This window comes from Anser cygnoides, chromosome 10, assembly GCF_040182565.1.
Source record: "Anser cygnoides isolate HZ-2024a breed goose chromosome 10, Taihu_goose_T2T_genome, whole genome shotgun sequence".
NCBI lineage: Eukaryota > Metazoa > Chordata > Aves > Anseriformes > Anatidae > Anser > Anser cygnoides.
The window spans coordinates 18,316,135-18,343,384 of record NC_089882.1 but is presented as its reverse complement, the minus strand read 5'-3'; the positions used below and the strand labels follow the sequence as shown (position 1 = coordinate 18,343,384).

At 57.6% G+C, this 27,250-nt stretch overlaps 2 protein-coding genes across 10 annotated transcripts in view; both read left to right on the top strand.

The window, feature by feature from the left end:
• Positions 1-10,463, top strand: part of RBM6 (RNA binding motif protein 6) — a 60,034-nt gene extending 49,571 nt beyond the window's left edge. For 5 of the 6 annotated variants that reach the window (XM_067003297.1, XM_067003300.1, XM_067003296.1 and 2 more), the window contains exons 17-24: positions 10-99; positions 897-986; positions 1,588-1,851; positions 2,442-2,516; positions 3,110-3,207; positions 4,480-4,591; positions 6,831-8,115; positions 9,318-10,463. In XM_067003297.1, the coding sequence (XP_066859398.1) occupies positions 10-99; positions 897-986; positions 1,588-1,851; positions 2,442-2,516; positions 3,110-3,207; positions 4,480-4,591; positions 6,831-6,956 (855 nt within the window). In that variant the 3' untranslated portion in view covers positions 6,957-8,115; positions 9,318-10,463. The remainder of the gene's footprint in view (positions 1-9; positions 100-896; positions 987-1,587; positions 1,852-2,441; positions 2,517-3,109; positions 3,208-4,479; positions 4,592-6,830; positions 8,116-9,317) is intronic. The other variant, XM_067003299.1, reaches the window with a different exon arrangement.
• Positions 10,464-13,286: 2,823 nt separating this feature from the next.
• LOC106048763 (semaphorin-3D) lies at positions 13,287-26,521 on the top strand. Of its 4 annotated transcripts, none has more exons than XM_067003301.1 (18): positions 13,287-13,510; positions 19,740-19,900; positions 21,669-21,829; positions 21,974-22,036; positions 22,205-22,324; positions 22,434-22,536; positions 22,650-22,778; positions 22,894-23,039; positions 23,442-23,556; positions 23,638-23,707; positions 23,805-23,949; positions 24,027-24,249; positions 24,369-24,457; positions 24,541-24,582; positions 24,788-24,945; positions 25,046-25,110; positions 25,237-25,370; positions 25,440-26,521. In XM_067003301.1, the coding sequence occupies exons 2-18, from the start codon at positions 19,768-19,770 to the stop codon at positions 25,806-25,808; spliced, it is 2,265 nt and encodes a 754-aa protein (XP_066859402.1). In that variant the 5' UTR covers positions 13,287-13,510; positions 19,740-19,767; the 3' UTR covers positions 25,809-26,521. The 4 variants fall into 4 exon arrangements, with proteins under 4 accessions (XP_066859402.1, XP_047910327.2, XP_066859403.1 ...); XM_048054370.2 differs by lacking the exon at positions 13,287-13,510 and adding an exon at positions 13,663-13,857 and having other exon boundaries at positions 21,688-21,829; XM_067003302.1 differs by lacking the exon at positions 13,287-13,510 and adding an exon at positions 13,663-13,857 and having other exon boundaries at positions 21,688-21,829; positions 25,445-25,666.
• The last annotated feature ends 729 nt before the right edge of the window (positions 26,522-27,250 follow it).

Below are 27,250 nucleotides of genomic sequence, written 5' to 3'. Positions count from 1 at the left end.
GTTTTTTAGAATGAGCCTGGAGAGGAAAGGTTCTTCACAGAAGATGTCTTCAAAAAGCCATTACCACCCTCAGTGAAAAAGGACGAAAGTGCAAGCTTGGTAAGATGTTGCATAGCTCCTGTCTTTCCCCAGTGAAACATGAGTAGCTAATGAACCACTGAACTAGAGCATGTCCGGGGCATCAGAGCAGTTCTCTGTAAAGAATGTAGATGTGAAGCTTCACCCAAGCCCAAGTTTGTGCTGCTGAGCATGCAAGCGAGCATCACAGCCTCGTCCTGTTACAATGCTAGGTAACTACAGTCTTTGGTGTTCTTTGTCCAGGAGAAAATCCTGAAAATCGAAGAGCTGTGTTGAGCCTTGTCATGTATCGTACCACAGACACGGCAGAGAAAACTGGCATTGTCATCCTTTCCTCTCCACACATGTAGTACTTTCGCTTGGTCTGTTCTCTCCCAGTGAAGCAGGGCTGTAACTCGTCATGCACTGGTGGGCTTCCCTGGTCCTGTGCTGACTGGCTCTGGGGGTTGCTTTGTGCACGATCTCCACATCCTTTGTGTACACAGAGGTGTTGAAATGTTGAACTGGCCCTGCACCAGCTCCCTCACTGGTTTAAGTTGCAGCTGGGGCCATGGCCAGCATCACAGTCCAGCAGAGAGTGAGAGTGGATCAGGCTGAGACAGCATGGCAACTGCTTCAGCTGTCCCTGAAACCAAGGGCCTACTTCCAGGAGAAATAGTTCGGGCGATGCTCAGAATTGGAATGTCTGCCACCAAAAACACCACCTCATTTCTTCTGACTGCCTGGTTTCCTTGGAGGCCTGTTAAACGTGTGATTAGTTGCTGCTTGCACTGAATCTGTGCTACAGCAGTCTTAACACCTGGTCTTGATTGTTTCAGAATGAGTCTGGAGAGGAGAAGTTCTCTGCAGAAGATGTCTTTAAGAAACCATTACCTCCCTCTGTGAAAAAGGATGAGAGTGCAGCCCCGGTAAGACGCTCCATTGGATTGATTTTTGGCTTGTTTGAGGTAGGGTAGGTGACTAGGGAGGCTCACCACAGCCTGGCTCTGACCTTGGGTGGCAGAAGTGCCAGCTTCTCCTGCTGTTGGAGAGAGCATTGGAGATGGAATGGCCAGGACAGTTTGCTTCACAATGCTGGGTTGTTTGCAGGGTTTTGGCAGGGTGAAATTTGATACTGGCATCTAGGCAGGGTCTCTTCACTCAAGAGGAACTCCTCCTCCAAACTGAGGAAGGGCAAACCTCAATGATCTTCATTGCTGGAGGAAGCGATTGTTAGCCACTCCAGGCCAAATAGCTGCTGCTGTGCCCAGCTTCTTTTGCTTAGGTGTGTAGCAGATCGGGAAAGCCTGGCACTGAAGCACAGCCGTCTTGAGAACAGAAAAACTTCTACCCTGTGGTGCTTAAATGCTGGCTGGCCAGCTTCTTTCACTTTTCCATGCTGCTGCTCTCTAGCTCTTGGACTAGAACAGAGAGAGAAGGCACAGGGAGATTGGTTGGGGAAGCAGAGCCCAGCTTGGCAGAGAAGGCTTGATGCTACAAACTATCATGTTTTTCTGCCTCTTCCCTCAGCCCAAGGTGGTGAACCCTCTGATAGGTCTTCTGGGAGAGTATGGAGGAGACAGCGACAATGAAGAGGAAGAGGAAGAGGAGGAACAGGCGCAGTGGCTGCCACCTCCCCACCCACCAGCACAGCGCGAGGAGCAGCCGAGGAAGGCCAAGGCGAGCGACGACAAGCTGACTGACTGGAACAAGCTGGCTTGCTTGCTGTGCAGGAGGCAGTTTCCCAACAAGGAAGTGCTCATCAAGCACCAGCAGCTCTCCAACCTGCACAAGGTATGGGGGAGCTGGTGGCGGGGGGGCTGTATGTGTGATGTGAGCTGCCTTTGGCTCAAGAGCTTTGTGATACAGGGAGAAGATGCAATGACTGTGTGGGAAGAGCTGTTCTGAGTTTGACACAGTAGCAGGCAAAGTTCCCATCAAAGCTCTGCTCAAAGCATTGTGTGAGCTGCTTGCTCCTGCCATGAGAGTGCCATAATAGCAGGTTGTGACTTTTTAAGCTATAGTGATGCAGCTCAAGTTTGGGGAGAGTGGGCTGCTGGCACATTCAAGTGCAATAGCAGTAAGAACTTCAGGCATGCCTTCCTATATTCTGCACTGTCTTTGAGCTCTTGGTTCTGGGAGGACCAAACTGCACGCAGGTTAAAATAGGACCGCTTGCCTTTCCTACTGTGGGACAGGAAAGGCTGTCCCACAGCCTTTCCTTGTGGGTGAGCAGGTAGTCTGGGCTGCATGGGGAGCTGTTGCATCTGGATTAGTGCAGGTACAAGGGCATGCTGCTTTATTTATACTTGTTATGGCTGCAGCAAATGACCCTGACAGCTTGTGTCCTCTGCTGACTCTGGCTTCTGTTTTCCTTCTTCCAGCAAAACCTGGAGATACATATGAAGATCAAACGATCTGAGCAGGAACTGGCATATTTGGAGAAGAGAGAGCGTGAGGTGGGTCTGTGGTGGTGGGCAGACTTATGTTTGTCATCCTGTGCTAGGGGGAATGTTGGTCCAGGCAGACCTTCCACTTTTACACTTCTGTCTGTAGCCTGGGCAAAGAGTCTTAAACTGAACTGTGGACATGCTCTGCATTTGGACCTGTAGATTATGGTGTGACTTCTAAGAGCAGGTTGCCTTCCTCCCAGAAGGCTCTGAGTGGTGGTTCTGTTGCCCTGCAAGCCAGTGTTGGGCTATGAGCTACATGGGACACAGATTACTATTTGAAATCAATGCAGTGTATGGGCAGCTGCTGCTGCCTGCCCAGGAATGGGAGAGCTGTGGCTGTTGTTCAGAAGCTAGCAGAGCTGCTCATGGTGCCGTAGCAGGAAGGCTGCGACCTTCGGTCTGGCAGCAACAGATGCCATCAGGACAGAATAAGTGGATTGTGGGTCCTAGAAACATCCGGTGTTTGTGGGTTTCCAGGACAGATTTCCTCCTCAGTTAAGGATTAGTGGCTGAGGTGAGACCTACCTGCAGAGCAATCTCCTGTGGAGTGTCAAATCCTTCGTAGCTCCTGTACTTAATTTGTTCTTTCTGTTGTGAAGGGGAGATACAAAGACAAAGGAAATGACCGAAGAGAGAAGTTCCAGCAAATGGATTCACCAGAGAGGAAACGACTCAGATATGATCGGGACTCGGAGAGGTAATGTCTGCTCTTGGTTGGATGTCTTTGGGGCTGCTGATGCCATGATGGCACATGTGCTGCTGGCACACCAAGGCCAGGAATTGTCTGGTGGGGTAATGTGCAAGAGTAATGATCAGGCTGTGATTCTTGTGGGCAGAGTTCCCCAAAGCAGAAGTCTGTCAAAAGCTGCAGGACTTCTCAGAGGGGGCGAGGGTTATGTAGTGCAGGGTTGGAGACAAGGGCTTACGGGAAAGCAGAGACGTACAGATGGGTACTGTATGGGTAGGATGGGGGTTTTGAGAGTGCCTGGCCGGACATAGGGAGCAGAGCGCAGTTCATTCCCAGTCACCACATCCTCAAGGCACTTGCTGTCCTCCTGTCCTGGCATTTAGCCATCAGAAGAAGGAGCAAAGCTGTGTTTCTTCTGTTCTACTGACTCAGAGGAACACTAGCTGTTTCCATCTCAGTCAGAGTAGGTGTAGGAAGAAAGTGCGTGCTGTGTGGAGCTCTCAAAAGGTCTGCCTGCTGCAAGCTCATGTGTTCCAGTGGGCTGAGGAACTGCTAGGCATGTGTTGAAGACAAAACTGGTTACGTGCCTGTTCCCTTCTGGTGCAGCACCTCAGAAGGGGACCTTTCCTTCACATTTTGCAGTTTAAAAATCTGTTTCTTCTCTTCCCTCTGTTTTCCTGGAAAAGGTGCGGATAAACTAAAGCAGTTTGTGTGCAGTGTCAGCAGCAGCCAGAAAGTAGAACTTGTCTGAATGCAGGAAGCTATTTTTGTGCAGAACAGTTTTCAAAACTATGGGTTTTGGTTAACGGTTTTGGATGAGTAATGACAAGGTGGGAGAAGGGGTGTGCAAATGAGCATTGCATCTGTTGAGCTTGGTGACCACAATGCTCGCAGCACTGGGAGAAAAAGATCTACTAGAGCAGCAGGGATTAGACTTCACTTTCTTGCTATTGCTAAAACTCAGATTAAGAAATACAAGAACAGAATGCTTCTGGCCTTCTTGTACCATAAATATTTTGGAGCCCGAGCTCATTTCCTGTGTCCCGGTGTATTACCCCTGAGGTGGGACAGGGAGTTAGCTACACTGTCAGAGGTGTCTGAACCCTGCACACAGAGTGCACCGTGTTGGTTTCTTCGGGCAGTGTGTTCCTTGCAAACAACTGGAAATTCCCCTCAGGAGAGGTTTGAATGTCATTGAAGGTGTTATTAGCAGAGCTAAACATCTCTGGCACGTGTTCAAAACATTGCAAAGCTGTACAATTGATCCTGTTTCTTTTCCAGTGACTATGATCCAAGGATTGACAGTAACAACAAAGGAAACCGAATGTTGCAGTCCACAGGGTGGACAAAAGGCCTTGGCTACAACCAGCAGGGTACAACATCACCAATGGAGGTGAGCCTTGCCTTCCCTTCAAAATGAATCACTGTTGTTCAAGCTCGTAATGTCGCCCAAGAGAGCTGGAGGGAGTTCCCAGTTCCAACAGGAGTCAGGCTGCGTGACTCAGCACCTGCTCGAAGGAGTAATATGTGCGCTGATTAGCTTTGCAGGCGGGGAGGGACTGCGAGTATGCTGGTGGGAGAAAAGGTTTAGAATCCTTATGGATCTGGAGGGGTTCAAAACAAACTGACGGTGAGTAAGGAGGGTGTGAGCATCTGATTAATACCTGCCCAAAAGCAGGCTGGGATTTGAGCAGGTCACCAGCTCAGTGCTCTGCAACCACGTCAACGGGGAGAAAAGGTGGACCTTCTCCTGGAAGGCGTGAGCACAGCCAAAGCCCCTGGGCGTGTGCTGCTGTGTGTCTGCACCTGCTGAGGCTCTTGCTGCAATTCTAAATGCTGGGCTTTGAAAGGGGTTACCAGTGTACATCATCTGAAAAGAACTTTAGGAGTAAGCAGGGTTGGGTAGGTCCTGCCGTCTGGGACAGTCTGGTCTGGAGAGGGTTTACCTGCGACAAGGTATTAATGTGTTAATTGCACTTGACGCTTGGCTTTTGAGTCATCTGCAACCTGCAGTTTGAAATAACTTCACGTGTTTTGTCCTTGTTGGTGATTCCACTGAGTGGTTCATACCCACTGCTGCTAGTTCCTGCTCCCAGACACAGCTCAGACATGCCCTCGGGACAGCATCTGGGGGCTTACCTGAGTTGAAAGGAAGACTGTTCTCCTGTGGGTTGTTTCCTTTGTCCCCACACAGCTGTATGGGCAGGGCTGAGGCCACGGTTTGACACCGGACAGAGCGCTGCAGAGCTAGGTTAAACGTCATCTCTAGAGTGGCAGGGAAAGCAATCTTAGCTGCGTGATACTATGGTCGGTCAAGCGAATAAGACAGAGCCTTTTCCAGTGGATTAATTCACATGCAGATAGTCACACTGACACCATGGAGGGGTACAAAAGACTGCTGAGGCCACTCTTCTGCAGAAATGTGTTCAGTGGGCGACCTGGGATGCCCGGACACAGCAGGAACAAACAGCCTGGGGCTTTGCTTGCCCAGGGGCCGGTGGGCAGCACTGAACCCTTGCAGCTGGAGCTGCTTGCCACAGCGGGTTTGTCTCCGGGCTGCCTTGCTGCACGGTGCCAGCGCCTCACCAAAGGTCACCACAACTTGCAGTGCAGCTTGCGTTGCGACATCCAGCTCGCAGTCGAGTATATTGTTAAAGGCAAATATTTGAGGCTTTGTGACGCGCTTGCTTGAGCCCACACACACAAGGCAAGTTTCCCTCATCAGTTCAGATAGCAGGAACTTGCTCCAGCTGTTGTTTGGTCCTCGTGGAGAGCTTCCTGCGGCCATAAAACGGGCTTTGTCAAAGAGCCAGCTCTAGCGATGCGCTCTGGGAGGTCTGACCTCCAATCGGGGCTCCCGGGCCTGGAGGGGGAAGCTGATTGCAAGGCACAGCCCTCGTACAATCCCTATAGGAGCCTCTCAAAAGAGCCCTAGAGGTGTGCCTTCTTCCCACTTCCAAGTCCTGCTGGGAAAAGCCATGTGCCCGCTTCAGCCCCACAGGATTCTGATCTCCCGGCCTAATTGATCACATCTCTGGTATCCAGAGAAGTTAGACTTGAAAGCAAGGGAAACTTTCAGCGCTCAGCTCTCCTGGGTTAACGCTAGGCAGGTATTAATGAAAAATTCAGACACTGGCTGCAAAAGCCAGTCGTTAAAAACTGGTTGAAATGCAAAGTGCGCTACCAGGTCCCATGGGAACACTATTAGAGGAGAGAAGAGCTGAGCTCGTGCAAGTGCAGTCTAACTGCAAACAGCTCCCTGGGAGCCCAGCTCTCTTGCTGGCACTTTCCTTTGCTCTGCTTCGATCCATGCTTGCACACGGATGCCTCTTGTCTGCTGGCATTGCACATTTTGGCTGTCTGCTCCTACCACACCATATGCTAGTGCTGATCTCCGCAGACTATCCTATGGTTTTATTCGCACCGGGCATTTGTTGCCTGTGCTTTTGTTGCCCGCAAAGGCCTGGAGTTTCTCCCAAACAGCTTTTGGAGGGACACGTATTTTCTTCTTATCCCTATCCACATGGGAGCAGTTGGCTGTCTTGAACCAGCGCAGGGGAAGCTTTTTCTTTGCAGGCAGAAGAAGCAGGCAAAGAGCAGAAATCACTGATCCTGGTTGTGTCTGTTTCCAGGTGGAAAATCGGAAGAAGGGACCTGGCTTGGGGGCCCAAGGGAAGCCCAGCAAGAGGCAGTCCAACGAGACTTACCGTGATGCTGTCAGGAGAGTCATGTTTGCCCGCTACAAGGAACTTGAGTGAATGGTGGAGAAAACCCCAAGCCTGTCTCTCTCCATCTCCGTCTCTTTCTCTGTGTCATGTTCTTTTTTTTTTTTTTGAATTGTTACAGGTTTTGCTGCTAGATTTTTTTTAATAAAACTGAAAATTTGTCAGTGCTTGTCTCTTGCCTGAAATGGCATGTTTGAAAGGATGCGTTGCTTTGGAAGATCCCCATCATGTTTTGCTGTCTGCTGACGAGGTCCCTGGGGCTTGTGTCCATGTCAGGGTCAGGTGCTCCTGGTGCCACGTACTCTTGGGTCAGGAAGTGAACAGAGAGCAGAAGACAGCCCCGAGGCCTGGGAGGAAGTTGGGAGTAGGAGCAACTTGTGTGGGATTCATCCTGGTTTTTAGCAAGGACAGTTGGGTTCGATTGGTAGCAATTTAGCTCCATAGCTGAAGCTCTGATTAATGCTGGGCATCATCTGGGCTTCCCAACCAGGGCAGAGCCCTTCCCTTCTTCCCTGGGGAAGGGCTGGATCTGTTGGCAGCACCTCTGGGGAGCTTTGTGGGGATGTAGATAGCCCTGCTGCTCCGTCATGGCAGGGGCTGCGTAGTGTCCGGCGGGGAACTGTTTGATAGCAGCGTGTTTGGTAGGGGAAAGGCTGTTTTGGGCAAGTGCTCACACAGCCCACGGAGGCGCAGAAGCAGCTCCTTGGGCAGGGCTGCGTAACAGGGCCGGTTTGGCTGAAGCATGGTGGAAGCATGTGTGTGTGTGAGCTCAGCGGGGACCGCAGGTGAGGAGGCTGAGTGTGGTCTGTACGGGTAAGGACAATGCTGGTGGTGAGCAGGAGCAGACCGTGTGCCAGAGCAGCAGGAGGGTGGTGACGGAGCTGCCCCAGCCTGCACGTGCATACTGCTTCCCTGCGTGCCCGGCAGAGAGCCAGCCCTGACGTTGCTTTCAAATTCTCAAAGCAGGGAAAACCAGAGATGTGTGGAAGCTGAAGACAGCAAGATTTGGAGATAAAGGGCCGCCTCCAACACCTGACAATGTCTGAAGAGAGCAGAAGACCTGTCCAAGCTTCATTTCTTTGTTTCCAACACAGGCAACCCCAGGGAAGTGTGGAGTTCTCACTTGGTGGCACCCCAGTTCTCAGTGCTGCACCCAGCGATGGAGGATTTGGGGACCCCCGTCATGGTTCTGGTGAGTGAGGGTGGGAGTGTGTGTGCCCAGGGCAAGTCACATCGTTCAGAAAGGACTTGTAGACAGTCCTCTCCTGCCAGAAAGCCCTTCTGTGCTCTGTCTAGGCACTTCGGTGCAAACCCAGGGAGAGGAGCTGCTCAGGGAACTTGCTTGAGGGAGAGAACTGTGTGGAAGTTCAGATGGAGGAAGAGTCACCTTAATACTTGTGCCTTAAAATGCAGACACTTGACCAGCAGCTGGGAACAGCCTGTCTGGCTCTACAGATCAGGAGGCTCTGGGTAATGGTGATGATAATGCTTCGGGTGGAGAGATGGGCAATGATCCTGACTCACAGGATGCCGATAGCTCTGTTAGAGTGGAAATAGTGAGGAAGAGTCCCAAACTAGAGCCTGAATGAGTAATGCAAAACCTCAAAAGTGTAGCAACCCTTCTAGCGTTCTCCAGATGATGGAGAAGAATTTGGGAAAACATGCTGGACGTGACCTGGCTGAGTGGCTCCCTCGAGCGTCTGCAGTAAGGGTTGCAGAGATCTGAGATGTGGGGCAGCCATAAAGGTGTGTGGCACAGCGCCGCCCTGGGGAGTGGCGGTAAGAACATGGCCTTGGTGGTGGTGTCTGGGGCAATTCATAGCAACAGAAAGCTTTTTATGAGCTATTGGTAGCAACTTTAGATAATGGGTATGTGAGTCACCAGGTGCTCCCAGCTCAGGAAGCCCAGGTGAGTCTGCTGAGTTATATGCAGGTGTTCAGATAAAACATAAACGTAACAGCAGTTTCCTTTGGACAGATGAACCTCACTAAATAATGTGTATTCTTTGGCTTGGCTTTGTGTTAGCTGGCTTGTTCGCTTGTATTTGTTGTGATATGCATGTGTGAAAGGAGAGCCAATACAACACTTTCCACGGAGGCCAATTGCTAGGGCTCGGGTTAGAAACAAGACAGGAGTAGGAACAGACTGCAGGGAAAAGGGGGAAATAGATCTAATTGCACGGTGTGCCTGTCTCCAGTCAAGAAACTCCTTTCCTCTCATTGGAGGTAGATCTGCATCCTGTTTTTTATGTTCCTCATAGAAATAGTACAGATACGCCAGCTTCCATTACTTCGAGGATCGTAGTTAAATGATTATGGGAAATTATGAATATTGCTTGTGCCTAAAGATGTTGGAACAATACCATGTTACTAAGAGAATTTTGTGATTTCCAGGGCATGTGCCATGCGTGGCTTGAAAACCACACTCGCCTGGACTGAGGAAAACATCCCTGTACAATCTCATGGAAAATCAAGCTACATTTGATATTGTCTTATTTCCTCTGGATTCCTCTTTCCCACGATAACTCAGCGGGTGTCTCTGTGTAATAATTCCCTTGAAGGGGTGTGTTTGTGTGTATTAAGGTATGTACAAAAGCATGAAACATGCCTTCTCCATCCGTAACACATCAGCTGTGGAATACCCAGCTTTATGGAACGTAGGGGAGCCCTCCGCTGGCGTTAGGATGAGATGACTGGGACAAGGTTATTAATGAATTGGAACAAATAGGCAAAGAAGCCAAAAGCATTAAAAAGAAGCACAAAGCCAAAAAAAAAAAAAAAAAAAAGTAACATATTAGGAGAACAACAGCCTAGGTGATGTAGAAACCTCAGCTATCCCTGGCAGGATGTCTTTGATGTCTTTGATATTTTTGATACCATTTATATATATATATTTTAATGAATGCACCTAAAGCCACAGCTGGAATGCAACTACTTTGATATCTGTTAGTTATTTTGCTTGTATTTCAGATTATTCACAGTTGTGCTAGTGCTATTGCCATGTACTGCATGTTGCTTTGCATGCTGCCCTTCAGTAGCGGATATGACTGAAGATTACAGAATGTTGTTTTTTAACATCAGTTAAAAAAACATTTTTAGTCTCTGAAGCAAGAGATGCTTTTTTCTCTCTTTCCCAAAGAAAAGGTAGTAGATTCTTTGATTTCTAGTATTTATTCATATTAAAACAGGATTAGTATTGATACAACAGTGAGCTGGGACCTTCTAAGCAGAACATACTGATGTAGAGCTAGAGTTGTACTTCCAGTAGCTTTCTGAGAAGAAGAAAACAGAAAGTGGGGTGTGGACAGAATCGTGTAAAGGGGAAGGAGAGAGAATGAGTGAGCAAAGAAACCAGTGACCATGCTTCCCTCTGCAACGACAGAAGAGATGCAACTATGGACTGCCCCCTCTCAGCTCCAGCACGTCCAGAAAAACCTCTCCCTGTGGAGGAGTGAGGTGACAGAGAGGGAAGTTGTCCTGCAAGGCAGGACTGGGATTCTTGTGCTGTGGATTCAATAAAACAAGTGCTGCTTTATCTCAGTTGTGGCTCTCTCCAGATTTTGTTCCAAAGAGCAGAAATGCCACAGTGCATTGCTAATGCAGGGTTCCCGCTCTGCTCGTCTGGGGGTACCTCCACGTCACGGGGCGTGATGCAGGGAGCAGAGCGAGTAGGCTGAGACAAATTAGCTGCAGCAAACGGACCCTGTGGGGCTCCTTCCTTCTGCAGGGTGTCACCAGGGGCAGAGTCACAAATACAGGACCTTGCGACTGCAGGGTTATCTGGAAAGCAAATGCTCTTAACTTTTTGCAGTTCTGGCTGGAGTGTAAGATCCCCAAAAAGCCAGAGGGATGGGTACAGGATGGTAGACCAGTTCTCATGCACCTAGGAAAGCAAAATGCCTGTTCTGTGGGTCGTGCAAAAACTGAAACCAGACAGGCAGAGCCTGGCTGCATCTTCCTGACCTGGTAGGTCCACTTGGGGAACCCCTCTGAAGTGCTCTGCACAGCTTTGTATAGAAAAATACCATGGTAGTACCACCCGGGCACACCCGTTCCATCAGCAGTGGGCAGCAAACCCGTGCTTTTCTCAAAAAACCAGCTGCTCCACAAACTGGGTTTGCACCACTTGCTGCAAGTGAGCTAAAAAAGGCAGCTCCTAGGGATTTCCTGCTGAATGCACCAAATGCAGCTGTTGGGTCACGTTTTGGTGCCCGTCTCTGCCATGTGCAGGGACCTGGCCCACGAAGGCACAGCCAGGAGGTGGCTCCGTGCTGCACCCACAGGGCCGTAACCCACCCAGGCCCTGCCAAATTTACACCCATGGGTGCTAACAGCTTTTTCACATCTGCCTTACCCCGGGAGGTGCAGTGCAGGGGATCATCCTTCACAGGCACGGTGCGTGTCCAGGCTGTGCCACTGGGGAGAGGCTCGACCCCTCTGCAAACGAAGGGCTCAGCTAATTTAAAAGCTAAATATAGTGGCAGGATGGTGCTTGGCAGTGTGCTTTCAAAAAAAAAAAAAAAAAAAAAAAGCTCTTATTTACCAAGAGATTACAACCTTTCAGATGAGACCTTGATACCAGATAATTCCTCTTCAAGTATCTGTGTTCTCCGTGGTTATGACTGGGATTGTGCCTGCTGGAAGACCCCAGAGGTCAGCCAGAACAAGGCTGAGAGCCTCCACACGGCCATGCAGAAGCCCAGACCCCCGAGCACCCCCCCAGCCAGAGGTACAAGACCCCTCCTATGCTCTGCCATGCTCGGTAATTTAATGCCTCAAGCGAGGCACGTACCTGAACCCAGCCACAGGGCTTGGCACGGGGCAAGGAGGAGGTTTCCCAGAAGCAACCCATGCCACGCAGCGGGGCTGTAATCGAGAGCATCAGCTGCCTGCAGCGGGGAGAGCGGTGCCACCGGCTCGGAGCCAGCTGGGGCTCCTCGGCCCCGGGCAGGCCGGCGGGGCAGGGCTGGCTCCCCTTGCTGGCAGCATTCAGCCTGATGCAGCACCCCCCAATCCAGGGAGGCAAATCGAGGGGCTTCACGTTTTTTTTCACAAAGAAAACCTTTTTGGAGATGCATTTGGCTTTGGGAGGGCGGTAACACACCGGGACCCAGTCCGCCAGCCCTGCACAGTGTTTCTCTGAGCACAGTGCACACATGAAGGTGGAGTGACCCACGGGGAGGTGTCATCCCAGCCTCCGAGCTGGGAGGGGGGAAGGCTCCCTGCCCCCAAACCCCCCAATTCTCTGCCCTTTTCCTCTTTCCTCGCCACGGTGCAGCGTGCTCAGCTCCTGGAGGGGGCCCAGCCTCCCCCAGGTGTCACCTGGCCCCGAACGGCTTGGGGTGAGGCTGGCCCTGCTCGGGGAGGGGGCACAGGACCCCATCCAACTTCATGCCCTGCATCTTTGGGGCTCCTCTTTTTCTCCTGAGCATGGGGGTTCCTCCACGGTGCGCTCTTGCGTTTCCCAGCATCTCCTACCCGGGAAGCACGGAGCCTCCGCCCTGGCATAGGGTGGGTGTCAGCAGGGAGGACCCCAGGTCAGCAGCCTCACAGGGCTGGCCAGGATTCACCCATTTCCTATGTAGGAGAGGCCTGGTGATGGCTTCCAGCTGCTAAAGTGCACCTCGCCTTCCTGCCGAGCGCCTGGGTGTGCTTCAAGGAAGCTGGGAAATGAGCGCCCCGCACACCCAGGAGACCGAGGCCTGCAGGCAGCACAATGGGAGGATGGGCTTGTCCAGAAACGGCCCCGAGCTGGGGGAAAGCTCAGGGCTCACCTCTGGAGCTGCCTCGTGCCACCGCCTCGCCACCGCCTCTGCTGCGGCAAGTGGTGAGTGTCCCGTCACTGCCCTGGCCGCCATGGGGGGCAAGCAGGTCAGGGGCAGTGGGACGGAGCCCCTACAAATGAGCTGCTGACAAAGCTGCCTCTGACCCTGGGACTTGCTGTCATCCCCGGGGCCTTTCTGAGGGCCAGGACTTAGGAAATGGCCTGGTCAGTGCACTGGCGGTGGGGCGTTGGACAGTGAAGCCCCTGCTCCCAAAAGCCCTGCTAGGCTGCATGCGTTCCAGCACGTTAATTTGGAGCAGGGTTCAGTTTTGAAACTGATCTCCCAGCTTCCCCCACTTGCTGCACTTTGGATCTCATCCTGGAGTGGCTTTGGAGAGCTCGGACTCAGGAGAGCCTGGATTCCTTTCAGATGAAACCAAACCAAACGTGCTCCAGGAATGCACCTAAAGCTCTCCAAGCGCTTGTGGGCGTCCAGCCTACGGGACCGGAGTAGGCCCAAGAAGCTGGGAAAACCCTTGTAGATGCATAGCACATACGTTGCGGCCCTGGGCTGTGCCGGCCCTCGCAGCCAGCACGGTGCTGGTGCAGGCACGCAGGAGCCTGGATCCGTCCAGATGAACACAACCTCCTTCTCTCCCTGACACTCAGCCTCTGGAGCCCCTTGGGGAGAAGGGGTTTCCTTTGTGAATGCAGCACAGGAACAGCACCCGCACAGCGCCCTTCCCCGTCCCCAGCCCCCTGTGCAGCAGACACGTTTGGCAGAGGCGCCCGATGAGCTGTTTCGCTGTTCCACCCCTCTGAGGTACGCCTTGAGCCGAGGGAATGAAAAATTAAGGGGAAAAGCAGCGTCGCTTCTGGTGACTTCAGGCGAGCCTGGCAGCCCTGCCTGCGCTGCAGCAGGGGCTGGAGCGGCGCGGGCGCCGCTAGATGGCAATTGCCGCTCGCAGATCCGCGGGCCCGGCAGGCAGGATGGGGGCCGAGCAGGACACTCGGCACCGGGACAGATGGTCCCGGGGCTGCTTTTATGAATGGAGGCCGCCTCCGGCCCCCCCGGCCCCCGGCCCCACCCTGCGCGCCCAGCTCCGCGCGCTGCAGCCGGTGCGGGGGGCGCCCGCAGCTTCTTGCCCGTGGGGTCCGCCGGGCTGCTCGGTGAGTAACGAAGGAACTTTTTAATTGCTCGTGCGCTTGGCAGGGCCGGCTGGAATATTCGGCATTGTTTCTCCCTCCCGGTGGGACGAAACCGTGCTGCCATTTGTAGCTCAGAGCGGCTCCGGTGCGGAGCGGACAGCCGGAGCAGGCTTGACCCTGTGTAAATGAGCGCTTCTCTGGGCTTAAATTGGGCTTGGTGCACTTTATGTCTTTATGCAGAGCGGCTTTTGAGTGATTAATCTTCTGCCAACTCCAAAACCGAGAGCAGAGATTGTTCTGCCACTCGGCTTGCCATAGCGTGCATTGAAAAAGTTTCTGGTGATGATCTTTGTGGGCTCTTATCTGTTAATGCATTAACTTGATCCCAGGAGTTATCTGGACCGTAAAGCTTTTATTTGTACTGTTAAACTCTCGATCTCCAAAGTGATTTTTTGGGGGCTGTTTCACCTGGACACTGCTGGCAGGTTTATCCAAGCGGCTGCTCCCGTCTGGGGATCTCTCTGCCGGCCAGAGGCGGCTTTGTTGGATCCCCCCACCCCCAAATGAAAATCGATCGCTTGCCTCCAGGCAGCTGTGACAGCCTCGCAGAGGAGAAATGCCTCATTTCGGGCCATCTGATGGAGCAGGCAGGGAGGGAACAGAGCAGGAGGGACAGCGAGGGGGTGGCAGGGAGGTTTAGCCCCTGCCCTGTCGCCTCCGAGGGTCTCAGGACAGGGCTGGGGCTGGCCAAGGAGCTGGGTGCTGCGGTGCGGCGGTCTGGTGACACTCGGTTTGAGGATGGCGAGGAGAAGGCTAAACACTTATGCACAGACACAAATAGCAAAGCACTCGATTGACTTAAATGAAAGCAGGGACGGTTATCTCTTCCTGTCCTTTGAACAAGACCTCCACCGGTGCAAAGTGTGACAGCGCGCAATGCCCTGTCCGGGGGAAATGATGCTTGTAATAAGCAGGCTTTGTTAGCCCAGCTGCCCCAGGTTACTGCCGTGGCTGATGAGCTGGTTGATGCCCAGAAGGACTCTCTGGGGGTGTGAGGCTGGAGGGCAGCACGAGATCCAGGAACCCAGTGCCTTTTGGATGCAGCTTCGTGCCCAAGGGAGGAGGGGAAAGTGCCGTGGGAGAAGTGCCCGTAGAAAACCAAATCCATCCAGAAAAACAACGCAGTGAGAGAGGTGCGGGGACCGTTAGGAAGGGACTGATGGCACAACGTGACAGAAGTGTGCCACCTGCTCCATCTGCTCCCAGCGGAGGCACTGCCGTCCCCGCAGCACCCTGCGGGCAGTGCCTGGACAGCGGGAGGACAGCACTGTCATAATGCCCCGACCGCTGCGGTGCCCGGCGTGCTGAAATCCACAGCTTGCAGTACGGTAATTGCTGGAGTGCATAAATGTCTCCTGCGGAGCTAAGGGCACTGAACGTCCCCGAAAAACAAACAAACACCCCTATGGTTTATCAGCCAGAGATTTGTATTGAAAACACAGATATTGAAAATTCACAGATATTGAAAACACAGATAGATACAATTTGAAAACACAGATACCACTGCTATAAGAGAATACGGGAAGCATTCATCCCTAATCTAATCTTGCCGAATTCCACAAGGACGCAAGGCAGGGCTCATTCATTCGCTCTGGTTCGTTGGTCAGGATTTAGACAGGAAAACCCCCAGGGCGTGTAGGGGGCAGTGCCCACCCGGGGTGGCCGCAGCCGCAGCAGAAGGTGCTGCTAAAGATGTTCTCGGCAGACCCCAGCCGCCCGGCCACGGGGGCTGGCAGCCCTTATCACAGGCGCGTGTTGCTGGCTTCCCCGCCGCCTGCTGTGCTCCTCTGACACCCGCTCGGGGACTGTTTACAGTGCGGACAAGGATTTATTATAAACTGTGGCTGCCGGGCGCTCGGGGCTGCCTCTTCCTCAGTGTTTGCTCTACTCCCACTGTGGCTGGGATTACAGCAAGGGGTGTCCCTGAGGGCACAGGGTAGTTAGGTCTCACAGGCTCTTGCAGCTACAGATGGCTGCTGAAAGCCAGCACGGCAAAGGTGTTGGGATGCACCGGCTGAAAAAACAGCCGGGATGGGGCAGGCTGGGGATGGGGACTGAGCACCCCCCCCCCCCCCCCCCCCCCTCACTTTTTGAGGAGCCTTGCCATGGTCTGCACAGGACGGCCAGGGACTGAGGTGCTCTGCACCCCTAGAGACATCATGCGTATGGGATATGCCCCAGACATTTGGGAATACCCCAAATGGCAGCTGTGACAATCGGGCATCAGCTTGCAGCCGGCCACCGAGCCGCGGGGGGTACGCGAGGGCCTGCCCTGAGCCTTGGCTGCCACCAACCTCGACCTCCACGAGCACCGTGGAGATAAGCCTTCACTGCTCCCCGCTGCGGGCATCACAGGATGGGCACACACGTGAATGTGCCATCGCCACGCTCGGTGACCCCGTGCAATCCTGGTACAGCCCCGGCGGAGCCGCGCCTGCAGTGCCGGCACCGCCATACCCGGACTGGCACGGACCGGCACGGCACGGCACGGCACGGCTGCTGCGGCACTCGTGGCAAGCCGGGCTGGGAGCCTGCCCAGGATGTGGTTTCCCTCAAACAATGCGGTTCGCAGGCACATGTCCGCGTGGGGTTATTGTTCTCATCCAGCACGCTGGCAGGCTGCCGCTTATTGTGTGCGGAAGCAACTTTGCTGCTCCCACCAGCGGGCTAAGGTTTGTTTCCCTGTTTTCCAGGAGGAGATCACTGATGTCAGCTCATTTGGCCAGCGTGAGGAGAACTAAAAAAAAAAAAGAAGAAATAGACTTTCAGTTTCAATCTGTCCATTGTTGGTGGGGAGAAGTACTGTTCTTCCCACGCTGCCCCCGCTCAGAGCTGCGAGTGCCCTGGGACGTACCCTTGGCCACATGCAAAAGCGTGGCCCTTCACTTTGCATCCCTCCTCCTCCTCATCCTCGCTGGGACGCAGGCAGCAGTGTGCTGGAGCCAAGGGCAGACACTGGGGGCTGCGAAGGGGCCCGAGGCTGGCAGGGCAGAGCCTTGCAGCTGTAACTACCCAGCAGCTGCAAGCGAGAGGCTCTGAGATGAAGCAGGCGGCCATGCAGGCTGCCTCCATCCTCATTAAAATACTTTCTCTGGCCAAGCCCCCCACGCCTGCTCAACCTCCTCCACTTAGCACAGGAGGGCAGGGAGCAGGCCTGCATTTGATGAAAAGAAAACAATTTTTGAGCTGCCCGGTGCTGGGAGGCAGGGTGACAGCCCTGTCTCTCTGGGGCGGGTGGCAGGGAATGGGAGTGACGGAGGAGCAGGTGCTCTGTGGCCAGCTCCTGCCTGAGCCCCGGCTTTGGAGCTGGGGGAAAGCAGAGCAGCTCCCGGCGAGGCGCTGAGCATCCCTGCCCGAAGGGCTGAGGCAGTCAGGAAAAAAACACAAGTGTGCTTTAGGGAGCAGGCAGGGGTTCTGCCAGATGCCACGGCAGCCTAAGGCTGCGGTGGGGTCTGCTTTGGGGGTGCTGGAGAAGACCTCAGCCCAGCCCGGAGCATGGGGGCTCCCTGCCTGCGGAGCTGGCCAGCTGCCTCTCGGCCTCCTGCCCATGGAGCCCCGCTCACATCTGAGCCCGTGCCTGGCTCGGAAAGCTGGGAAAACGGCCCCGTGGCGGGGTGAGCCTCCGTATCGGGTGTCGGGCCACGTGGTGGGCAAGTGACAAGTGTTGGGCTCGGCCCCGTGCTGCGCCAGGGTGTGGGCAGCACCTGGGAATGCGGCTGTGCCCCAGGGGTCCTGAGGCTTGGGGGACCCAGCCCTGGGGGGGTCTCAGCCCCCTTCCCCAGCTTTTAGGGCTGCTGGCCGCGTGTGACCCAGCTTACCAGGGGATTTATCTCACCCTGCCATTTGCAGGCAGCACCTCAGTGCCCCACTGCCACCCCAGCTCTGCTTTCAGGGTCCCACTCCGTCAGCACCCATCCCCACCCCGTGGAGGGCTCTGCTCCCACCCCCGGCTCCGGGGGAAGGCTGGGGGGGGGGGGGCCACGCCAGTGGCTTTGCCCCCCACGGGACAAGGCCGACAGCTGCCGCTGCGTGACGGCGCGGCGAGCGGGGCGCAGCAGCTGCCGGGGCATCCATCACACCCCGGGGAGGGACGGAGGGCTGCGCCGAGCCCTGCCGCTGGTGGACGTGGCCTCAGTGACAAGCACCGGGGCACCGCCGAGCGCGCAGCGCGCATCGCCGGCCAGGTGGAGCCGCGAGCGCCCACGAGAGCCGTGGGGAGGTGAAGGATGGGGGCGCGGCGTGGCGGCAGCCATCCCATCCGCCTGCCATTGCTGGCCGCTGGGTTTCACCCCGTTTCCCAGCCCAGGCGCCCAGGTCTATCCCCCCCCGGCTCCCCCAGCTGCTGGGGCCCCTCTGCAGCCCGCGGCTGGCCCCAGGCTGTAACTCAAGAAGGCGACGTCCTGAGCGCGGGGCTCTGGATTAACCGCCAGACAATCGGGGTCTGTGGGGCTGGCACTTGGCAGGGGATTGCTGCCGAGCTCTCCTTCGGCACGCTCCTTCCCTGGGGATGGAGCTGCTGCCGGGGCCATTCCGCCCTGGAAATTTGCCTCTCTGAGGCATCGCTTTCACAAGCGAGCTTGTATTTTCTGTACGTTTCAGAGCATGCTGTAAACTGGAGGGATTTTCCTCTTCCTGGTGTTGCTCCATCTCCTGCAAGACCTTCTGCAGGACCCGGTCTCTGAAGGAAAAGCCCCCCCAATCCCGCAGCACCCAGAGCGTGGGAGCCCCAGGAAGGCATTACCCTGCTGAAATTCCCCTGGCCCGGCAGCCTGCCCTCATCAGCAGCTCCCTCTCCAAGCCCCGATAAAAACAGTCCCAGCTCAGGACAGTTGATTATTTAAAGCTGTCGGGAGTGTTTAATTTAGCCCTGGATTCATCACCCGCAGCTTGTTTCCATCCGTGAGACACCCGCTCTCCCTCTCACAGTGTAAACTCTGCAGGGACCAGCTCCTCTCCTCCAGGAGAAATTTGGGGTTATGGCCTGGGGCTGCGCCCTCCCTGCCCTTTTCCAACCCCTCCGCAGCCAGGATGCTCCCGTTGGCACGAAGCTGCCGCTGGGTCTCGCAGTGCAGCAGACGAGGGATGTGCCACCCCTGTGTCCCCGCTGCCTGGGGCTGTCCCCCGTGTCCCCAGGGAGGTGGCTGTGCCCTGGCTGCCACCCTCAGGGTCCTGGAGCCACCCTGGCAAACGTTCTGGGTCACGCAAGCGTCCTGCGTTTATAGAAAGTTGCAGTTAGAGGCTGGCCTTTTCCCTGCTTCTCCAGCAACCCTGTGCATGTTGGTAAAATAAACCTCCTGCCAAATCCTGGGCACAACCTCTGGATGAGCCCTGGGGTGGTGGGGGGGGGGGGATCTGGGAGGCCCTGAGAGCCCCAAACCTTATCTGGAGGCACAGCCGAGTGCTCCTTCTTGTGGGAGAGAGGGAACAGGGCAGCTGGAGGTGCTCGGCTCCCGAGCTGTGTGGTTGCTCCTGCGCAGACCTGCAGAAAGCCCCCAGCCCTTGCACCTAAAGCCTCCATGCTCATTTAAAACCCTTCAACTGTGGGACTCAAAAGAGCTGAAAGCACAGCAAGAGTGTGGTTATCAGAGCTGCTGCAATGCAGGACATCCATGAGCAGGACAAGAAATGTCTCACTGTCCTGACCTGGGAGCAGCCGGCCCTGCCACCTGCCCCTCCAGGGCACACAGGGGGCAGCGACCGAGGCCGTGAGGTCCTGGGTGCACCCGGGATGGGCAGGGGAAGGGGCCGGGGGGGCTTCCAGAAGCGTGCCTGGGTGCGGGGCAGCTCCCGTGTCCCTCCCCATGGCCGCCCCCTGCATTTCCCCAACCTTTCTCCCCTCGCAGCTGAAGGCGGCAGCACCGCGGCGGCGCGATGGCGAGGACGGGGGCTCCCCGTGGCCGCAGGCTGCCGCTGGCTGCCCTCCTGCTCTGCGCCCTGCTGCCGCAGCCGGACACCGCCGGGGCGTGGAAGCAGCACGCCCCTCGCCTCCGTGTCGCCTACAAAGGTAAGGGGAACGCGTCTCCGGAGGCGCTGGGCTGTGTTTTCCCAGCCTGGGCACGGGCAGGGTGACGGGGCAGGAGGGTGACGTGGCCACGGCGTCGCCATCACGCCGATGTCCCCCAGCAGCCGCCCTCTGCCCCATGTCCCTCTCACGAAGCCCGTCCCTCCTGTGCCACCCGCCTGAGTCCAGGTGAAGCTGCCATCTCCCTGTGCTTCCCGCTGCACCCCTGCTGCCTGTAATTATTTTGTGAGGGCTTCAGGGCAGGCTCTGTTTGTGCTGAGGGCTTGGAGCAGGGTCCCTAGACAGCCTGGGGATGGGGTGGGCTTGCCACGGAGGTGGGAGATGGCCAGAGACCTCTGGGTGCCACGGGGCATCCCCAGCAGCAATGGTCCTGCTGGTGGCCCAGCTCAGGAGCAGGTGTCAGGGCCAGGTTTTGGTCCTTCCTTGGAGACCAGCTGGGAACACGGAGGGACTCTGCCTTCAAAGCCCCATGGCCAGACGTGCCAGCAGCAGCTCTGGTCTTGGGCAGAGGCAGGAGAGGAAGCTCCCAGCATCAGGAGGGCTTGAGGACAATGGGAACTGCGGCAGGGGATGTGACTCAGGGACAGCAACGGGCAGGTTCAAGGACACAATGGCGCAAGGAGCTCAGGTTTAAAAAAACTTCAGAAAAAAAAAATCGAAATCAAATGAAAGGACCTCTGAGAGCCCGCCTGCCTCACGTCAGGCCCCAGCATGGGGGAGGCAGGGGGGCAGGGGGGGAAGACGCAAGCAGCCTGCAAGGAGGAAATGACAGCAGCGGAGGCTGTGGGAGCGGAGGAAGGATGGGGCACGGGGCGCGGGGCCAGGAGCGGCGCTGGTGGCTTCCACCCTGCTGGGGAGGGGGCTTGGCCGGGTGAGAGGTGACAGTGGGGTCACGACGGGACAGCCCCACTGCTGGCCAGGGCTGAGCCTCTCTGCTGCCCTGCCCCAGCCCCAGGATGCCTGCTGCTGCACCGACCAGGGGCTGGCACAGCTGGGGGCTGGCAAATGGGGCTTCTGCTGGGCTCTGGTCCCCTGCCGCTGCTGGTGGCAGGGCCAGAAGCTGCTGCATTTGGTGGCACGGGGGCTCGGTGGGTTACCGGCACCGAAGACGTCTCCGGTGCAGCGCTTATCAGCCCGCGGCAGTGAGGGGATGGAAACCCCTCAGAGACTCAGAGCCTGGCTTCCCCTGGGCTGTGGGGATGTCCTGTGGGGCCGGCTCTTCCTTGCGCCCCGTGCAGCCGGGCGGTGACCCCAGGAAGCCCCGGGTCACCCTGCTCTGAGGGTGCAGCCGCAAAGGTAGCGGACGGGACAGGGCTTTTGCAATGGTCTTGACAGCGAGGAAAAACACGCTGGCCTTGGGAGATAATGAGCACAAAGGAGAGGATGTTTCTCACCCACCGTCTCAGCCACTGTGCCGGCGGGACGTGGGGGGTGCCAGCCCCGTCCTCTCTGAGGACCCCAGCAACAACGGCAAGGGCAGGGAGGGGAATGCAGCTGCTGATCCCGTTCAGCTTGGAAATCCCTGCCCCAGGCCCAGGCAGGCACTGGTGCCTGCAGCATGCGGCCGGCATCTCCTTCCTTGCCATTTCCATCTCCCAGCCGCTTCGGACGGAGCCGTGCCCACACGGCTCCAGCAGGGCCTTCCCTCGCTTAGCCCCCAGCAAACTGCCCCAGCCCGCGTGGCCCAGGGCCGTGCAGGGAGGGACAGCTCCCTGACGGGCTGCCCTTCCTCCCACCTCATGCTCCTCAGACCTGCTGAAATCCAACAGCTCCCGCCTCTTGCTGACCTCAGGGGACGGGCTGGGTTTCCAAGCCCTCCTGCTGGATGAAGACAGGGCCTGGCTGATGGTGGGAGCCAAAAACCACATCTTCCTGCTCCATCTCGACCATCCTGGCAGAGAGCCCGAGAAGGTCAGTGCTGGGCAGGGGGTGCAGACGTGGTCCTGGGCCAGGCTGCCCGCTTTCTCCAGGGGCAGCTCTGGCACCCAGGGCCACGTCCCCTGAAGTTGTCCCAAACATGTGCTGCTGCCCGCGCCTGGGGCGCTTCTGTCGCAGATCTTCTGGCCAGCCTCCAGGGAGCAGGTTGAACATTGCCGGCTGGCGGGGAAGGATGTAGAGGTAAGCAGGGCCGGGAGTCCCCAGCTCGGGGCTTTTTGTGCCTCGGCGCAGGCACTCAGCACCCAGACACCCCAAACTGTGGGGCGTGCGTGGCATGTGGGGGGGCTGCCTGCAAGCGCGCCGGCTTGGGTCCTCCCTGCCGACAACCATCTCCCTCCCCTTGGGCAGACCGAGTGCGCCAACTTCATCCGCCTCCTGCAGCCCTACAACAGCAGCCACGTGTTTGCCTGCGGGACGGGCTCCTACCAGCCCGTCTGTGCCTTCGTCCAGCTGGGAGCCCGGGGCAAGGTGAGCGGCACCCGGGGAGCTGTGGCCCCGCTGCAGAGGGACCCAGTGCCCTTGATGCTCCCTTGTCCATCGGCTGGCGGAGCTGACATCTCCCCCTGGGCTCTGGCAGGGTGCCGGGGCCTCCCTGATGCGGCTGGTGACCCACTCCCTGCAGTCGGGGCGAGGACGGTGCCCGTACAGCCCCCGCCAGCCCTTCACCGCGCTCCTTGTCGGTAAGGGCTGCGGGAGCAGGGAGCTGGGGCTCCCTGGGGATGCAGCATGCGGGGGTCCTACGGCTGCGCCCCCAGCTCCTCCATGCACCCCCCCCCCCCCGCTGACCCCACAGATGGGGAGATGTATTCGGGCACCTCCAGTGACTTCATGGGCAGCAGCGCCGCCTTCTTCCGGACCTGGGTGCGCGGGGCCGAGCAGAGCTACATCCGCACGGAGCAGAACCAGGACCACTGGCTGCACGGTACGAGGGGGCTGTGCTCGGCACGGTGCCCTGGTCCCATCTCCTCCCCCGTGGCAGGGGGCCCACCTGCACAGGGAGCCGCAGGCACGGGGCGATAGCACGCCATCTCTTCCAGAGCCTGCGTTTGTGGGTGCCTTCGCCATCCCCGACACCTACAACCCGCACGATGACAAGGTCTACGTCTTCTTCCGCGAGACGGCCCTGGAGGCTGGGCAGTGGGACAGGCGGCACATCCATGCTAGGGTGGCCCGGGTCTGCAAGGTCAGTGGGCTAAGGCTGGTGTGCCACGGCTGGGATCACACAAGGCAAGCTTTGCCACCGTGCCGGGAGCGCTGCCTTGTGAAAAGCCATTGTCCCTTTGTTAGGGTTGGGCCAGGGGACCTCCAGAGGTCCCTTCCAACCTTAACCATTGTGTGCTGGTCTGGTGAGCAGGAGCCTGGGTCCCACCTCTGCCTATGCTTTGCTGCATAGCAGTGAGAAAGCCCCAAGTCCCCTGCCCCACTCGGCGGCTCCCCCGGCACCTTCCCACCCCCGGGCACCCCACAGAGGGGCAAGGAGCAAGGCTGGGGCTGTCACTGCGGGGGCTCAGGTGTCCCACTGCAGGGACAGCCGTAGGGGTGGCTTGGTGGGGCTGGCGTGGGTGCAGCTCTCGTTGCCCGGCAGAACGACGTCGGAGGGAAGCGCAGCCTCATCAACCGCTGGAGCACGTTCCTCAAGGCCCGCTTGGTGTGCTCCATCCCAGGGCCGCAGGGCACCCAGACGCACTTTGACCAGCTGGGTGAGTGGCAGCCTGCCCCAGCTGCCCGGCCGGGAAAGCCCCCCTGCACCTCTGGCTCCAGCTCCACCTCTCTCTTTGCAGAGGATGTTTTCCTCCTCCGCACCCGGGACCCTCAGAATCCCCTCATCTTCGGCCTCTTCACGGTCTCCAGGTGAGCCAGTGCCCAGGCACGGGGCAGCCCAGCACCCCCCCAGCCCCTCGCCGCGGCTGCCTGCGGCGGAGCAGGGACGCTGACGGCCACCCCGCAGCGGTGTCTTCAGCGGCTCCGCGGTGTGCGTCTACTCCATGGCTGCCATCAGAGCGGCCTTCAGCGGCCCCTTCGCGCACAAGGAGGGATTCGACTACCGCTGGGTGGAATACAAGGGACGTGTCCCCTACCCCCGGCCCGGCATGGTAAGGAGCCGGGAGGGCAGCGGGTGGCGGCAGGAGGGGCCGGCCTGGCAGTGACCCGGCCCCTCGTGTCGCCTCAGTGCCCCAGCGAGACGTACGACCCCCTCCTGCGCTCCACCAAGGACTTCCCCGACGAGGTGATCAGCTTCGTGCGCTCCCACCAGCTGATGTGGGAGCCCGTGCAGCCGGAGGGCCGCCAGCCCGTCCTGGTGCGGGTCAACGTTCCCTACCGGCTGCGGCAGCTGCTGGTGCACCGGCTGGAGACAGAGAGCCGGCACTACGACGTGCTCTTCCTCGGCACGGGTAGGGCCTCAGCCCAGCTCTGGGGCCGGGTTCGTCACACGGTGGCTGGGTGGCAGGAGTGTCCCCCCAGCCCCGGGGAGCCCGGCCCCGCCAGCTCCTTCTCCCGCTGTGTTTGGCAGATGAGGGTAAGGTTCTGAAGGTGGGGCTGGCCAGTGCGGGGAGCCACGGCACCGAGGTGATTAACCTGGAGGAGATCAGCGTCTCTAAGGTACAGCAGAGAGTGGGAGCGGGAGGAGGTGGGACCAGGGACCCCAGCCCTCAGCCTCACTGGAACCTCTTCCTCTCTTCCAGGCACCTTCTCCCATCCTGGACATGAAGCTGTCACCGAAGCGGGTGAGTCCTCCCTCACACTGGTACCTAAAGGGACGGGGTACTCGCTCCAGCCTCAGCATCCCTTGGCCCCAGGGCTTGCATGTGGCGGGGTCCTGCTCCCACCAAGCAGGCTGCTGGTGGCTGGCTCTGTCCCGCTGTCCCCATACCTCCCGGCAGCCTCAGCCCGGCACGGTGCTGAGCGCTGCCATTCTGCTTGCCCGAGCAGCAGGAGCTGTTGGTGAGCAGCACCCACGGGCTGCTCCAGCTCGCCCTGTACCGCTGCGAGCTCTACGGCAAAACCTGCACGGACTGCTGCCTGGCCAGGGACCCCTACTGCACCTGGGACGGCAAGACCTGCGCCCCGCACCTGCTCACAGAGAAGAGGTGAGCACCCGCTGGGGCCAGCCCTGCGCAGGGGCAGCCTACAGACGGTGGTGGGTGCCACCACTTGGGTGCCACCATGGTCCTGTCCACCCTCCCACAGGCGTGCCCGGTGCCAGGACGTGCTGAAGCCCGATGTGCTCAGCCAGTGCCAGGATACGGCAGAAGGTGAGCACCAGCCCCAGGGCGATGCTGGGATGAGTGGGCAGCAGGGCACCGGGAAAGCCCCCAGCGCCCTCTGTCATCGTCCCTGCACTGGGTGCCGCGCGCTGACCCTGTCCCACCCCCGTGCAGGGACAGCGGTGGCCACGGAGAAGCTGGTTTTCGGTGTGGAGAAGAACTCCACCTTCCTCGAGTGCCTGGCGCGCTCCCCGCAGACGACGATCCGGTGGCTGGCGCGGCGCGGCGAGGGGTCGGGGCTGAGCGAGGTGCGGGGACAGCAGGGAGGGGACGCGGGGCGGCTCGGGGACGGTGACCTGACTCTTTCCATGCACCAGATCAGGACCGGCGGCCACTTCGTGGTGCTGGAGCAGGGGCTGCTGATCCGCCAGCTGGGCAGGGAGGATGCCGCCACCTATGAGTGCCAGGCCGTGGAGCGCTCCTTCTCCCGGCCCCTCACCCGCTACAGCCTCCGCGTCATCCAGCACGAAGCGATGGAGGTGCCGCCATACCGACGCAGCAAGGGGGTCGAGGGCCCCCGGACGGACCTGCGAGCCTTGGGGGCACCAGGCACCAGCCTCGACACCTACTGCAACGCCCTGTGGCACCAGGAAAGGCAGCGGCAGAAAGCCTGGCACCAGAAGTGGCAACACCGGTCCCCGGAGAGCAAGAGCAGCCGCGTGCGCAGGCAGCCCCAGCCGCTGTAAGGGCGAGCCGGGGCCGCCTGCTCTCTCTTGGCCCTTCTCGCAGGCAGGTGCCAGCTTCGGGACCGCTCCGCGCGTCCAACTGCAGGAACCGCCGCGCTGCGACTACCTCAAGCCACGCCGGGCCCCTCCGCCTCTGCGCGCACCCCAGGGTGCACGACAGGGTGAGGGCGCGTGGCCTGGACCAGCTCTCCCAGACACAAAGCCTTGTGCGCCCTGCAGAGTATTTATTCTCCTCAGTTTTCTCCAGCCCTTAGGGATGACGGTTATTAGCAGCAATGATGAAGATGGGGGGGCGGGAATGGAAACAAACCATGCTCACGCGTGGTCTCCAGCACCTGGCCATGGTCACAAGTCCCCGGACCCGGTGTCGTCCCCAGCGCCTGCGCCCAGCCCCACCCACCCCAGCCCAGGCTGCTTTTACAGATTCCAAAGACAGAAACAGGCAGTTATACCAACTTACAATTTATTATTTTTTAAAAAAATGACATGAAACACAAGTAAAAATAAATACATCATATAAACAACAAATTGTTCAAAGTCTCTGCTCTGGGAGATCAGGCAAGCACGTCCCGTTCGACAGAGAGAAGAGGGAAGCACATGATCATGCGTGGGGCACCGACCCACCCACCCTGCTAGAGATACTCCTCTTTCCAACCACAAAAAGACCGTCCACAAACTAAGGCGGTAGTAAAAAAAAAAATAAAAAAAAAAAATCAATAATAATAACAACCCCAAAACAACAGAAAAAACCAAAATGAGACTCATCGATGGATTCATTCAGGCTCCCCCCGCATGCGCGGATCTGCCGGAGGCTCCAGATCCAAGCCGGACGCCACTGACGTGGAAGCCGCGGCTGTCGCCCCTTGAAGGGACCGTGTTCTCCACTCGAGTCGCAAGGAGCCGTCATCCCCACTGAAATCTAGCTGGACTACGTTCCCCTTGAGACCTCTCCCCCACCCCAACCCTCCCTCCCAGTCCTCCCAAGCCCGGATTAACAAAATTCATCTGAGCGCGGCACGGAACGCCAGTCGCGAAGGCGTTTGCTGTACTTGTCCCTTTCGGCCTGGAGGCCATCCACAAACCGAGAGCGATTTTCTTGGGTTCAGCCGTACGCTGACATCATTAAGCCGAACTATAACATCATTTCTAGTGAAGCCCCCTTTGCTTGCTGCAATATTTTCCTTTCTGTGCCTACCTATACCCACCCCACCGGCATCCCAGCAGATCCTGTCCTGCGTGGGCCGCTCTGGGCTGCATTGCCCCCACCCCACCCCGTCCATGGGCCAACCCCTCCCTGCTGGGACTGGGGCACCTCAGGTCTTCCTCAGCTTCCAAAAAACTTTGGCAGAGTGTCCCGCACTGCTGTCCTCAGCACCACCCGCAGCCCTGCTGCGCGCCGGCAGCCGCTTCCAGCCGGTCATTTGGAGACAGAAATTCAGCAG